General features: G+C 41.9%; 1 protein-coding gene across 1 annotated transcript; it reads left to right on the top strand.

Annotated features, from left to right (window-relative positions):
• On the top strand, nucleotides 4,607-13,748 carry LOC8064806. The gene is made up of 6 exons (XM_021462094.1): nucleotides 4,607-4,688; nucleotides 11,234-11,319; nucleotides 11,462-11,756; nucleotides 12,069-13,010; nucleotides 13,124-13,242; nucleotides 13,353-13,748. Exons 1-6 carry the CDS (start codon nucleotides 4,607-4,609, stop codon nucleotides 13,746-13,748), a joined length of 1,920 nt encoding a protein of 639 aa, XP_021317769.1.

Below are 14,407 nucleotides of genomic sequence, written 5' to 3'. Positions count from 1 at the left end.
ACTTGGGATAGCTAAAGTAGATGAGGAATTTGGCAGAGTGTCTACTTCGGCTTTGTAGGTTTCATCATGAAGGGTATTATCCATCTCAGCTTCTAGGATTCTATCTAGGATCACTCTGGCTTCATCAGTAGGGATGCGAAAGAAAGAACCTCTAGACATTGTGTGTAGCATTTGTTTGTGATTTTTATGAAGACCTCGAAAAAAATGAAATAAAAGAACAGGGTCCTCAAGATTAAGGTTTGGACCAGATTCTAAAATATCAATAAAACGTTTCCAGAATTTTCCCAAAGTTTCATTATCTTTTTGTTTAAAAGATAGGACTTCGAATCTAAGGTTGGCTATACGGTCAAGGGAATAGAAATCTAGACAAAAGTTGGCTCGTAAAACTCCCCATTCACCTTGTTGTTGACTTACCTTCTGACTGTACCATTGTCTAGCTTCTCCCCTTAAAGAAAAAGGAAAAAGCTTCCAACGTAAAGTTTTATCAGAAATGCCTTCAATACGAAGACAATCACATGTTTGCTCAAAATCTCTAATGTGAAGGTAAGGGTTTTCGTCTTCCTTTCCCGAAAAAGATAGGTTTTGAATCATGGCAATCAACCTAGAACTTAACTTATACTAGGGTGTTTGGATAGGCTGTGATGATTCCCATGGCAAAAGGTCAGTTACTGAAGGGATTGCAGACTCATGGATCGATTTAGAATTTTGGTTTTCCATAAGGTAAGAGTAAAGAAAATAAATAAAGAATATATAAGATAAGAAAAGATAAAAGTATAGATACAAGCTAGTAGTAAGACTCAAGGTTATCTCAGCAACCGTCTTTCTCCCCGGCAACGGCGCCAGAAATGCTTGTTGATATTTGGGAACGCAATTAGGAATTGATCCGCAAGCGCACGGATATCGGTGAGCACTTCACCCGGTAAATTATCCTGAGTATCGTATTTATTTTTTTACCACTAGGAGAAAGAGTGCATCTGACTAACCGGTCTATTACTACTAACCCTTTAGGCAACAAAGAATGTCTTTCGATATGAGTGATAAATAGAGAAGACTGCAGCCGTAGTCTCCTTCTAACCTTGGTAAGGATGATCTACTGTTCTAATGGGGAGGCTAACGGATCTAGACACCACAAAGGATGTTCAACCCGCACCTATAAACCTTACCCTTCCTGCTAACGAGATATGGTCTGCAAAGGTAACTCGGAATTGTCACGTTCCTCACTACTACCACGGTCCAGCTAGTCAGGGAATATCTATGAGTACCCCAGCCTAAACACCACGTTTATGCCAGCAATGATTACTCTAAACTCTACGCGAAGAGATTAAAGTAAACTCATAAACCAGAAGAACAATAAAACAAGAACTTACTAGAATTTAGAAGTCGAAATACTGAAGAATCCTAGGAGTAAGCTTCAGGTTAGGAGAACTTGATCCTGCAGGTACAAGCTTGGAGTAGACACCGACAGGCCAGGCTTCCTCCAATCTACACCTCCACTCTATCTCTCTCAATCTAGTAGAAACTAGAAGATCTATTTCTACTTTACATTGGTTGCTAAGCCTAAAAAGAAATATTAATTAGAGAAGAGGTTTACCTTCGAGGGCACCCCTTAATCTCTATGATAATTTCTTGTCTTCTCCAGGGGCCAAGGGGGTCTCCTTATATAGTCCTCCTCCTCTATGCGTTTTTGGGTTGGTAGGCGAGGTGGTACTATGTTTTCCTTGATCCAATAGGTCGGTGGAACATCCCGTGCGAAGAGAGTCCCGAATGCAATCCAGCAGGGGGCGGGCGCCCAGGTCACCAGGGCGGGCGCCCTAGGCCTGGCCCCTTACGGCCTCTGCCTTCTTCCCGTGGCTTCTGGAGTCTTCTAGATGGTAGAAAATCGCACGGTGCGTTGATATCTCTATGTAATCCCGACATGTGGGCCTTTCTTCCTTATTTCCTGATAACCCCCTGCAGAAACAGATAAACAACAAAACTCATGGAATTCTGTCACATCAAACCCTAATTCTAGGTGTTGGTTGCATATTGGTCCTTTCCCTTGTTTATTTGATAATTAAAATTGATACTTAAGAACCGTCAACAAAGAGCAGCTTCCTTGTTTAGACCACGATAAAAGTGGTAGTACAGTACATGGTTAGGTAGGGAAAGGTTTGGACCGAAATTGGTAAGGCTTGTGAACCTAGCCCAAGCTGGTCCTAAAGTTTCCTTCTCTCTTTGTTTGAATGTAAGAATTTCGATTCTAAGGTCAGCGATTCGAAAAAGTGGGAAGAAAGCGAGACAAAAGTTGTCCCAAAGTTCATTCCAATTTCTATTAACGCCTCCTACACAATGAGCATACCACTTTTTTGCTCTTCCCAAAAGGGAGAACGAAAATAATTTCCATTTAAGGGTTTCTTGTGTCATGCCGGAAATAGATCGGCAAGAGCACAACTGCTCGAATTCTCTGAGGTAGGTGTATGGATCTTCATCTACTGCCCAGAGAAGGGTTGCTCCTGAATCATGGCTATTAGATCAGGGCCGAGGTCGTAGCCATCTGTAAGAATTGGATGTGATTATGGTGGTGGCTCTAAGCAAAGAATTTATAGATAGGAGTGAAATCCATGTGGTGTAGTGAAAATGGTAAGGCGAGTGTGGTAAAAAGGAAAAGAAAAAGGATACACAGACGACTTGGTTCGAAACTAGCACAGCTACCGTTCCCCGGCAACGGCGCCAGAAAGCTTGTTGGGTATTTTAAACGCAAACAGAAAAAATCCGCAAGTGCACGGATACCAATGTAGCTTTCACCCGGAAGTATTCCAGAGTATCGATTTTCCACAGGGAACGTGAGTGTACTAATTAAGATTCAAGATCGCCCAAGGATAACTATATAATTATTTTTGGTGGGAAAAGAGGAGATTTCCTGAGAGTTCTCTAGTTGATCTAAGAATCAAGAATTACTTCAAAGATTATTTATTTTGGGACATCAGAACACTAACCACAGAAAGAGATGAGAAGGGGGCTAAGAAGCTCTGACTACGGTCCTACAAACGCCGATCCGAACGAGGTGGAATACGTTGACCGTTAGGGCTGTCACTACCCTAGGGCTACCACAACAATTTGTAGGATTGGGTGTAATTCCAGGTAATTGCAAGACTAAACACCACATCTAATCTATTAATTACTACTCTAGCATTGCAAAGACTAGGGCACTTGATGCAAGCAGGAATCCAATAAATAACTTGAATGTAAATAAAAGTAATTAAAGAACTCAGGAATTATGAATTAAAGAACCTGGAGAACGATGAAGAACGAACTAGTTGCTGCAAAAGTACAATGTTGAGGAAGACCCGACAGATCCGGCTCCTCCTCCGCTCTCCTCTTCTCTCTCCCTATTTTCTAGATTACAACTAGAGCTAACTAGAACTAGAACTAGAGGAACTAGTACTAGAATTAGATGAACTAGAGGGATCCTCTCTACTTGGATGAATAATTGAAACCCTAGCTTTGATTCTATAGAAGAGGTATGTTCTCCAGGGGCCAGAGGGTCTGCTTATATAGTCCCCTCAAGTGATTCTGGGCCGTTGGATCAAACCGACATTAATCGCACGATTTTCCTTGATCCCTTAGGTCGGTGGAGCACGATCCGCGAAGTTGACCCTGATTTGGCACAGAAGGTGGGCGGGCGCCCAGGGGGGTAGGGCGGGCGCCCTGCCTCCGAGCCCGATCGCCTTCCTGTTCGTTCCTGTGCCTTCTGGAGTCTTCTAGATGGTAGAAAATTGCGCTCCACGTTAATATCTCTATGTAATCCCGATATGTGGGCCTTTCTTCCATATTTCCTGATAACCGTCTGTAGAAATAGATAAACACCAAAACTCGTGGAATTCTATCAGATAAAACCCTATGTCTTGGTGTTGGTTGCATATAGGTTCTTTTCTATGATTAGTTGACGGTTAAATGTGAGCATTAAGGACCGTCAACATGACCCCAGCAGCAAGCTAACCCCCAGGCACCACGTTCAGGTGTGTCCAACAATGCTCTAGTGAAGAGAGTAGTGGCAAATAACCCCAATGCTTGCTACCGTTGTGGTGAGGTGGGTCACTATGCCCATTAGTGCGTGAAGAAACAAAACCCCACAGCTCCACAGAACTAGAACAACAATCAAAGGCCTAGTGCTCGACCACCCCACACTGGAAGGGTGAACCATGTGTCTACCAAATCAGCTCAGGAGGCACCCGAGGTCATGTTGGGTACGTTCAATATCAACTCCATCCCTGCTACTATACTTTTTTATTCCAGAGCGTCGCATTCTTTCATCTCGCAAGCTTTTGTTAGAGTACATGGCATAGCTTTGTGTGCCATGGAAAACTCATTGCTAGTGAATTCACCAGGGGGTACCATGCTAGCTAACTATTGGAGTCCGTCCACTAGTGTTTCTCTAAGGGGGGTAGAGTTCAAAGTAAACCCCATTATGTTAAGAACTTCTAGTATTGACCTTATCCTTGTGATGGATTGGATGAAGCAATATCGGGTAGTGATTCAGTGCCAGGAGAAGTTTGTGGTAGTAACATCACCTAAAGAAGATAGAATTTGTGTGGAAGTGGCAGTGCAAGCACCTTCGACTGCTACCATGAACCAGATGACTGATGAGGTCAATGAGGAGAACCAAGTGGTGGATGACTTCCCTGATGTGTTCCCTGATGAATTGCTAGGTATGCCACCTGATCGAGACATCGAATTCCTTATTGAACTTTTACCTAGAACTGCACCTATAGCTAAGAGACCCTGTAGAATGGGAGTTAATGAACTAGAGGAACTTAAGAAACAAATTAAAGAGTTGTTAGAGAAAGGTTTTATTCGTCCTAGTTCATCACCTTGGGGAGCACTCGTTATCTTTGTTGATAAGAAAGATGGTACTAGGAGGATGTGTGTAGATTACCGGTCACTAAATGAGGTAACCATAAAAAACAAGTACCCTTTGCCTAGAATTGTTGACATAATTGATCAGTTAAAAGGTGCTTGTGTGTTCTCAAAAATAGACCTTCAATCCGATTATCACCAACTCAAAATCCATGCATCGGATGTACGTAAGACAACCTTCACCACTAGGTATGGCCTGCATGAGTACACAGTTATGTCTTCGGGTTGACCAATGCACCTACATATTTCATGTATCTCATGAACAAGGTGTTCATGGAGTTCTTGGATAAGTTTGTAGTTATATTCATTGATGACATACTCATCTTTTTCAAAACTAAAGAGGAACATGTTGAGCATCTGAGGCTAGTCTTACAAAAGCTTAGAGAACATAAGCTATATGCCAAAAGAAGCAAATGTGAGTTTTGGCTAAAGGAGGTCTCCTTTCTGGGACACGGGGTCTCTAATGGGGGGATAGCCATGGACCCCAGCAAGGTGCAAGATGTGTTGAATTGGAAACTCCCGACCAATGTGAGTGAAATCCGTAGCTTTTTGGGATTGGTCAGATACTATCAAAGATTCATGGAAGGACTCTCTAAACTTGCGAAGCCCATGATAGCTTTATTAGAGAAGAGTGCTAAGTTTGTTTGGTCAGACAAATGCCAGGCTAACTTTGAGGATTTAAAGAAGAGGTTGACCATAGCTCCAGTGTTGACCTTACCTGACTTAAGCAAGAGCTTCTCCATCTATTGTGATGCTTCTCGCTTAGGCTCAGGTTGTGTGCTCATGCAAGAAGGAAGAGTAGTGGCATATGCATGTAGGCAGTTGAGAAAACATGAGTTGAATTACCCTACTCATGATCTAGAGTTAGTCGCAGTGGTCCATGCCCTAAAGATCAGGAGACATTACTTGATTGGTCATAAGTGTGATATTTACATAGACCATAAGAGCCTAAAGTATATCTTCACCCAGTTAGACCTAAGTCTGAGGCAACATCATTGGTTAGAGCTGATCAAGGATTACAACCTGGAAGTACATTATCACCGTGGGAAAGCAAATGTAGTTGCAGATGCACTTAGTAGGAAGAGCTATGTCAATGGACTTTAACTCACATTTATTCCATCTGAGTTGCGAGCAAAAATAGAACAATCCAACATAGGCTTTGTGAATCAAACAATGGGTCTAGACATAGAGCCTACATTAGAGCAAGAGATACATAAGGGTCAGTTGGAGGATGAGAAAGTAAAGGAAATAGTAGATAATGTTGCACTTGGAAAAGCACCAGGCTTTAGGATAGATGAAAATAGTACCCTATTGTTTGGGAAAAGGATACGTGTGCCTAAAGTGAAGACTATCCAAGACACAATTCTACATGAGGCGCATAACTCTGCTTAATCAATATACCCTGGGAGCACCAAGATGTATTTGGACCTAAAGGAGAGATATTGGTGGTATGGGTTGAAAAGGGATGTAGAGGAGTATGTTGCCCTGTGTGACACCTATTAGAGGGTGAAAGATGAGCACCAACGACCTGTAGGGTTGTTACAACCAATGCAGATACCCGAGTGGAAATGGGAAGAAGTCGGTATGGACTTTATTATCGGGTTGCCACGTACTCAACGTGGGTATGATTCAATTTGGGTAATAGTAGACCGACTCACTAAGGTTGCACACTTCTTACCGGTCAAAACCCACTACAATACGGAAAGGTTAGTCGAGCTGTACATGGAAAGGATTGTGTGCTTACACAGAGTTCCAAAGAAGATCGTGTCCGATCGAGGAACTCAGTTTATATCGCACTTTTGGCACAAAGTACATAGATCCTTAGAAACTAAGCTAAACTTCAGTTCTGCTTATCATCCCCAGACTAATGGATAGACAGAGAGAATTAATCAAATCTTGGAGGATATGCTGAGAGCTTGTGCTCTGCAGTATGGTACTAGTTGGTACAAAAGTCTGTCATATGTTGAGTTTTCCTATAACAACAGCTACCGGAAGAGTCTCAAGATGGCACCATTTGAAGCCTTGTATGGTGGCAAGTGTAGTACACCTTTATTCTGGAATCAAACTAGTGAAACACAGGTGTTTGGACCAGACGTCCTAGGAAATGCTGAAGAACAAGTGAGGATGATTAGAGACAATCTAAGAGTGGCACAGTCCAGTCAGAAAAGTTATGCCAACACCCGAAGAAGGGACTTGAGCTTCAAAGATGGTGATTTTGTTTACCTGAACGTGTCTCCAATGAGGAGTGTGAGGAGAATCAATATGAAGGGTAAGCTAGCACCAAGATACGCTAGACCTTTCAGAATTCTTGCAAGACGTAGAGAAGTAGCCTATCAGTTAGAACTTCCTGAGAGCTTGTCAGGTGTACATGATGTGTTCCATGTTTCTCAGTTGAAGAAGTGTTTGCGGGTACCAGAAGAGTAGATTCCTATAGAGGTGTTAACCGTTAAAGAAGATCTCACATATGAAGAGTACCCGATAAAGATCTTGGAAACTGCAGACAGAGTTACGAGGAGCAGAACCATAAAGATGTGTAAAGTGCAATGGAACCGCTATACCAAAGATGAAGCCACCTGGGAAAGTGATGAAGATTTGAGAAAGTCATACCCACAACTGTTTGAGTAAGCCATCACCCAATCTCGAGGACGAGATTATTTTTAATGGGGGTAGAATTGTAACACCCAAAAATTTTGTTCTTTTAAATAGGTGAATTTGACTCTACTAAATATTTTTTGTGAGGAGCATTAAAATATAGGAAAAATATATAAATTTTGGGAACAATAAAATTCAATATAAGTTTAGGAAACAATTTTTGATGCATTCAAGCTATGGCATTTTATTTTGTGATGTGTGATTTTTTGCAAAAGAAAGATTTGTTCAAAATTCAAATTGTAAATGCTTTTGAAAATGAGTTTGAAAAATAAAAATAAAAATCTTCTTATTTTCTCCCCCTCACTTTCGGCCCAGCCGGCCATCCCCTTCCCCCTCCTCTCTCTCCAGCAGCTGACAAGTAGGGCCCGCTTGTCATCTCTCTTCCCAACCGCTCCCTCCTTCTCCCACGCGCAGGAAGCCGCAACCAGCATCCCGCTCCCCACTCCCCATGACCTCTCTCTCCCCCACGCCTTGCTCTCTTTGGAACGGCATAAGCCAGAGCCGCAAGCCCCGCTCCCAGTTCCCCTTCCTCGCTCTCCCTCTCAAGTGGAGAACCTCCGTGAACAACGCCGCCGGGATGTCGTGGTTCGTCGCACGCCTCGTTGAGTTTGCCTTATGTCCCACACTCTCCCCGACCTTTTCCCCCTGATTTGAGGCACCCTAGCGCTCTAGCCGCGTGCGCCGGTGAACTTCGAGGCCGCCGACCATGGCACGCCCCGCATGGGCTCACCCCGACCGCGCTTGGGTAGGGAACAGATTTGCCTCACTCTCCTCTTTCTCTTGGGCTTTTCGGTTTCGAAAACGAAGCTCCGCAGCGGCCAGGCGCTCGACTTTGGCGAGCTTCGGCCGGCCGGCAATGGCGCGCCGCCGCCATCCCCTTCCTCTCTGACCAGCCGCACCACCCCCTCCCTCCCTCTCTTCTTTTTCTTTTAATCCTGGGCGTCCATCCTCGATCCAACGGCCGTGAATGGCTGATACCCCTTTGGGGTCCATTTTGTTAAAGAGCACCCTAGAAATCTCTAAATCCCACGCACAGTCCCTGGCTGGGGAGGTTTAAGGGTTTTATTCATTTGTTTTAAATCGATTATACTTAGCAGTATTTACAGATTTACCACTGAGTTGTTTTAGCTATAAAATCGTCATTTGAACTCTGAATCAATCCGTTCAAGTCACGTTAGTTTTATAATTTTAGAAGCTTCACGTTGGTACCACTGTTAGATTTCCTAGATAAATACGAGTCCGTAGGTTGCTTTTGAAATCTTGTTTAATGCGTAACTTTGGCGTCGTAAGTCTATTTTTCGTGAATTTTGCGTTGACGTGATCGTAGCAGCACGTAGATTATTTTGGAAATCTTTTATTTAATTTTATTTGTTGCTGGTGTACTGTTCTAACTTTAGGAATTGTTCTATTGTATGTCTGTCTTGGTATGTGTGATGATTGTGATGTGTTGATCGAGCCCAGACGGTGAGGAGTATTTCGGGAGTCCGAAGTTTTTCGAGGACGAACAGGACTAGCAGGAGTTCGTGAACCAAGGCAAGTATAGCATGGGCTTACCTTGATGTCCTATTCATTTTAAGCATTTCACCCTGCATGTGTATAATATTGCAAACTATAAGGACACCATAGTTATTGATGACAATTACCTTGTTACCTAAGGGTTTTTATTGCATATGGGTAGAAGTGCTAGTGCTCTAACTCTAATTACATATATGAACTGAAATCAGTTATGGAACCATGGTTGATTGATTAAACATGATTATGGTAATTGGAACATAGGGTTATGGTACAAATGGTTGTTGGTCATGTTGTCCTAGACCCTCCATAAGGACTTATGTGTCGGCAAAAGCTGGGAGTTACAGTGCAACCGGGAGAGTCACATGACACTGACTTTACCTCAGTAATAGGATATTTTCTAACTCGTTAGAGGTTACCCGAAAGGGCGCAAGAGGGGCTTGCCACTTTGGGTGTAGTGTTGCCCCTTTTTCTATGAGTATAGGCCCAATAGAAATGTGCCATAGAAAAGGAGGGTTTTCTACATCTGCCTACCTAGGAAACCTCGCGGGGCCTATGGAAGGCTTCATAGTGTACCCTGCCCACTAACCTTGGTAATGTTTGGGGGTCGACGGACCTCGGGCATATGGGCAACATGACTCACGGTGAAAGTGCACAACCTCTGCAGAGTGTATAATTGTTATAACAGCCGTGCTCATGGTCACGAGCGGCCCGGAAAACTCATAGAATAACTGTCTACTGATGGTTTTATGGTACACGATGATGTATAATTATGCTTTAATGTGACTTAATGACTTACTATGGTTCTGACGACTGATCATATGGGATATTTGGGAGCTTAAGCATAACATAATAAAATTTAATGCTAAAATACTGACCAACTAAAATGCTAACGCAGTAAACCTAGTTTAGCCTGTTTTGCCTCATAAATCCTCATGCTTTGCTTGTGGAGTACGAGATGTACTTACGCTTGTCTGTATTTCTTTTTTGATAAAAATCTCGGATGGGTAACAGATGGTGGTAGCTATGAGGACTACCCGAAGGACTATTAGGCTTGTGCTTCACTAGTCGACCATTCCTGTCTGAGGGCCAAGAGAGAGTTATCTTAGATTATCATATTTATCTTCCACTGTTGTACTAGACTTTGTGTTGAAATAACTACGTTTGATGTAAATATTGCGATGACGGTATTTAATTTGTGATTTATGTGTGTGATTGATCTCTAGGCACACATAAGTTTATGCATTCAAATTCTTCCTTGAACTTGGGCGTGATAATATTTTTCTAATTATATTTTTCTTTTTTATTCATGTTTTTTATTTTTCAATGTTTCTTTATTTTTTCTTCTCATGCATCATTCATTTCTTAAGTTTTATGTGTTTATTATTATTTTCATTTTTTTTCTATTTTTACCAATTCTCCTTCATTTTCTTTTGTTGTTTATTTTGTAAAGTTTTATGCTGTTTTTTATATTCATGGATATCATGGATTTAAATAGCACGCTATTTGAACGCTTTCGCGGCGCTATAGCGGCTAGGAACAGGCGACACGACGATATCGTCCATTTCCACACTATTGGCACTTTTGGCGCTAAAGCGCGCTTTAGCGCCGCTAAAACCGCGCTATCAGTTCGGACCCAAAAAACAGCGGCGGTCCGACCGAATTTAGCCCATTGAGGGCCCATATACGGCGCCTTCCCTATCTGAGTGTTTACCCTAGACCTAGAGCGCACATTTCATCCTCTTCCTCTGCCTTGCGACGGCCGGAGACAGACGACACCACGACAGCGACATTGACGGCTCGCCATCTAGGCTACGGCGACGGTTGCGGCAGAAGGACGGGACTTGGCAAGGCTTCGATGGCAGCTAGGCTTCGACAGCGGCTAGGCTTCGACGGCAGCAGCGGCTTCCCTACTGGCTAGGTGGTACGTCTTCAAGTAAATCTCGAGCCCAACAATGTCATAACCGGATGGCAGTGCACCAGCGCAAACCCTAGGCAAGTTCTTGGTCCCCTGTTCTTGAGATAATGAGATTTTCTTAATTAGTTCTTGTTCCCCTGTTCTTCGACGGCACCAGCCATGCCATTTGATTTGTTAATGCCATTCTCAATTAGCAATTTGATTTGTAGTTTACTATTGCTGATTTAATTTGTTAATAATGCCATTATGAATTAGGTTTATCTAGCACTGCATCTACAGCCCAACCTAAAACAGTTGCTGAACCATCAGACCCAGCCTGGAAGCATTGCACAATGCCAAATGTCACCAAAAAAATTCTCTGAAGTGTAATTATTGTAGTAACGTTTATAATGGTGGAATTACTAGAATAAAGTATCATCTTGGTAATGTTCCTGGCTATGGTGTTGCAAAGTTCCATCTGATATACAAAAAGAAATGGTGCAGCTACTGTTAAAGAAACTAGATATCAAGCAAAAGAAGAAACAGGACAAGGAAGATGAGAGAGCTGAAGTTGATTTGAGCCATTCTGAAGGAGAGGATTATAGTGATGGAGATGGTAATTCAGTCATTGTATTGAAGAAGGCCAGTACCAAATGTGGTTCTTCAGGTGGTCCCATGGATAAGTACTGCAAGCTAACTCTAGAAGAAGTAATTGCTGCAAGGAAGGGCAAATCTGTTGACAATAAGGTGCAATCCAAGCTGTCTACTGAAAAAAGAGAAGAGAAGAGGGATAGGGCATGTGAGTACATCTGTTAGTTCTTTTATGAAGCAGGTATTCCACACAACACTGTCACACTTCCTAGCTTTGATTTGATGCTTGAGGCCATTGGAGATTTTGGCAGAAACTTGAGGGGGCCTAGTCCATATGAGATGAGTGGAAAATTCTTACAGAAAAGAAAAAGAAAAGTGCAAGAGGGCTTGAAGTCTCACCAGGAGTCTTGGGAACTACATGGTTGTTCAGTAATGACAGATGCTTGGACAGACAAAAGGGGCAGAGGTGTGATGAATTTGGTTGTTCATAGTGCTTATGGAGTTTGTTTCCTTGATTCAGTTGATTGCTCAGCTGTTAAGAAAGATGGGAGATACATTTTTGAACTAGTTGATAGATGTATTGAAGAAATTGGGGTGCAGAATGTTGTTCAAGTTGTGACTGACAATGCTAGACCAAATGAGGCAGCAGCCAGTTTGTTGAAAGCAAAGCATCCCTCTATTTTCTGGACTGGTTGTGCTGCACATACTATTGATCTCATGCTTGAAGACATAGGAAAGATGCCACAAGTTGCAGCAACAATTACCAAAGCAAGATGCTTGACTGTTTTCTTGTATGACCATACTAGAGTTTTAGACCTTATGAGGAAGTATCTCTCTAGAGATTTGGTCAGATGTGGTGTCACAAGGTTTGCTACAGCATATCTTAACTTGAAGAGTTTGCTTGAAAACAAGAAGCAATTGCAGAGGCTCTTTAGGGAAGATGAGCTCAATGAACTAGGTTACCTAAAGAGTGTCAAAGGGAAGAAAGCACACAAGATTTTGACAAGTGAATCTTTTTGGAAGGGTGTTCAAACTGCTATAAATTTCTTTGAGACATTATCTGTTGTGTTGAGGAGAATGGATAGTGATGTGCCAACAATGGGGTTCCTATATGGGTATCTACAAGAGGCTAAGAATGAGATCTCTAGGAGGTTCAACAATGATAGAAAAAAGTATGAGGAAGTTTTTCAGTACATTGACAAAAGATGGGACAACAAGCTGAAGACACCTTTGCATAGGGCTAGTTACTACTTGAACCCCTTCTACTATTATCAAAACAAGAAGGCTATACAGGACAATGAGTCATTCAAAGATGGTGTAATAACTTGCATCACAAAGCTTGTTCCAGATGAAGATACTCAAGACAAGATTATTGAAGAGCTTCAAAGGTTTCAAGATGCAGAAGGATCATTTGTCAAAGATATTGCTAAAAGGCAGTGCAAAAATATTTATTTTGATCCAAGTAGGCAAAATTGCCCTATATGTTATTGGACTATTGGTAATAAAAACTTGGTATATGAAATATAAAATTTAATTTGTCGTGTATTCTTCTTCTTCAATATTTTTGTAATTTAGCTAAGTGGTGGCTCAACCATGGAAGTAGTGCACCAAACCTCAGAAAGTTAGCTGCTAGAATTCTAAGTTTGACATGCAGTTCATCAGCTTGTGAGAGATGCTGGTGTTCATTTGAACAAGTAATCATCTGATCCCTCTATGCATTTAATATTTATTATTTAAGCAATTCTTCATTATCATTCCTCTCCTATTTTATTCTCATTGACATAATCTGATCACACCTATGCAGGTCCACACAAAGAGAAGAAACAGGCTTCTTCATGATAGAATGAGGGATCTTGTCTATATCAAGTTCAACTCTAGACTAAGACAAAAGAAAGACAACAAGGATAAAGATCCTCTTGAGAAACATGTGCTTGATGTTTTAGAAGATGAAGACAATGAATGGATCACTGGCATTGAGCCAACAGAGGAAGATCCATTGCAGGAGGGAGAAACTGGAGCATCATCACAGGGAGTTGCAACTCCACCTCAAAGAGAAGAAACAAGGAGGGGAGGAAATAGGAATAAGAAGAGGAAGAGATTGATCCCTACTTCTTTTGAGGATGAAGAGTTATCTCCTCCATCTTCTGATGGGGAAGAAGACACTAAAATGCCTTCTTATCTTAGTTCTGAAACTTGGTAAACTGTTAAGATTTAAACTTACTAATTTTTCTTTCCACCATGGGGCTTGCAACCGTCACTTGTGTCTTGAGCAGTTAAAAGATAGAACGGTCTAGTCAAGCACCATGTCTCTTGTTCTTCGATTAACTATAGCTCTGGAGTTTTTGTAGATTTTTAAATAAAACTCAGAGATTCCTTGTATGACTCTCTCTAGTCTCTCTTTTGTGGTATTTCTGGATCCTTACCAAGGCAGTAATGGTGTATGCCTTCTCTCAAAATATGTGGTAGTTTTGGTATGAGGCATAGTGGCATTGCCTTCTCTCCCACCCTACTCTAATAAGGTTTTGATATCTGGAGCTCATAGGTGGGAGACAGCTAATACATACTTACAAGACATTTATTGCATAGTCAAACCATGGATCCAGAAGAACAAGTCAATAAGTCAAATCAAGATGTGCATGTGTGGCGAATGAATGGTGTATGGTGATGATGGTGATAACAATGGTGAAAGTCTAATTCTACTTTTGCTCTTTTGAGGGGATACATACCTTTCTTGCACTTTGAAGCTTTTTGAGGAGAATGAGATGCTCTATATTTTCTTTTTCTTTTCTCTCAGGTGGGTATCTTGTACCCCTAATTCTACTGTCGGACACTTGTCCATTTTTACCTCTCGTCTCACTT

The sequence above is a fragment of the Sorghum bicolor genome, chromosome 5 (assembly GCF_000003195.3).
Source record: "Sorghum bicolor cultivar BTx623 chromosome 5, Sorghum_bicolor_NCBIv3, whole genome shotgun sequence".
NCBI lineage: Eukaryota > Viridiplantae > Streptophyta > Magnoliopsida > Poales > Poaceae > Sorghum > Sorghum bicolor.
Note: the sequence above shows the minus strand (reverse complement) of the source record. Positions and strands in the feature narration are given on the sequence as shown.

What these genes read in the sequence shown, in the direction of transcription:
- LOC8064806 (XM_021462094.1), top strand. Translation starts at nt 4,607, where the DNA reads ATGAACCAGATGACTGATGAGGTCAATGAGGAGAACCAAGTGGTGGAT. An exon ending in GTTCCCTGATGAATTGCTAG is followed by an intron (nt 4,689 to 11,233) that starts GTATGCCACCTG and finishes ATTATGAATTAG; the next exon opens with GTTTATCTAGCACTGCATCT. An exon ending in AGAGAAGAGGGATAGGGCAT is followed by an intron (nt 11,757 to 12,068) that starts GTGAGTACATCT and finishes TCCTTGATTCAG; the next exon opens with TTGATTGCTCAGCTGTTAAG.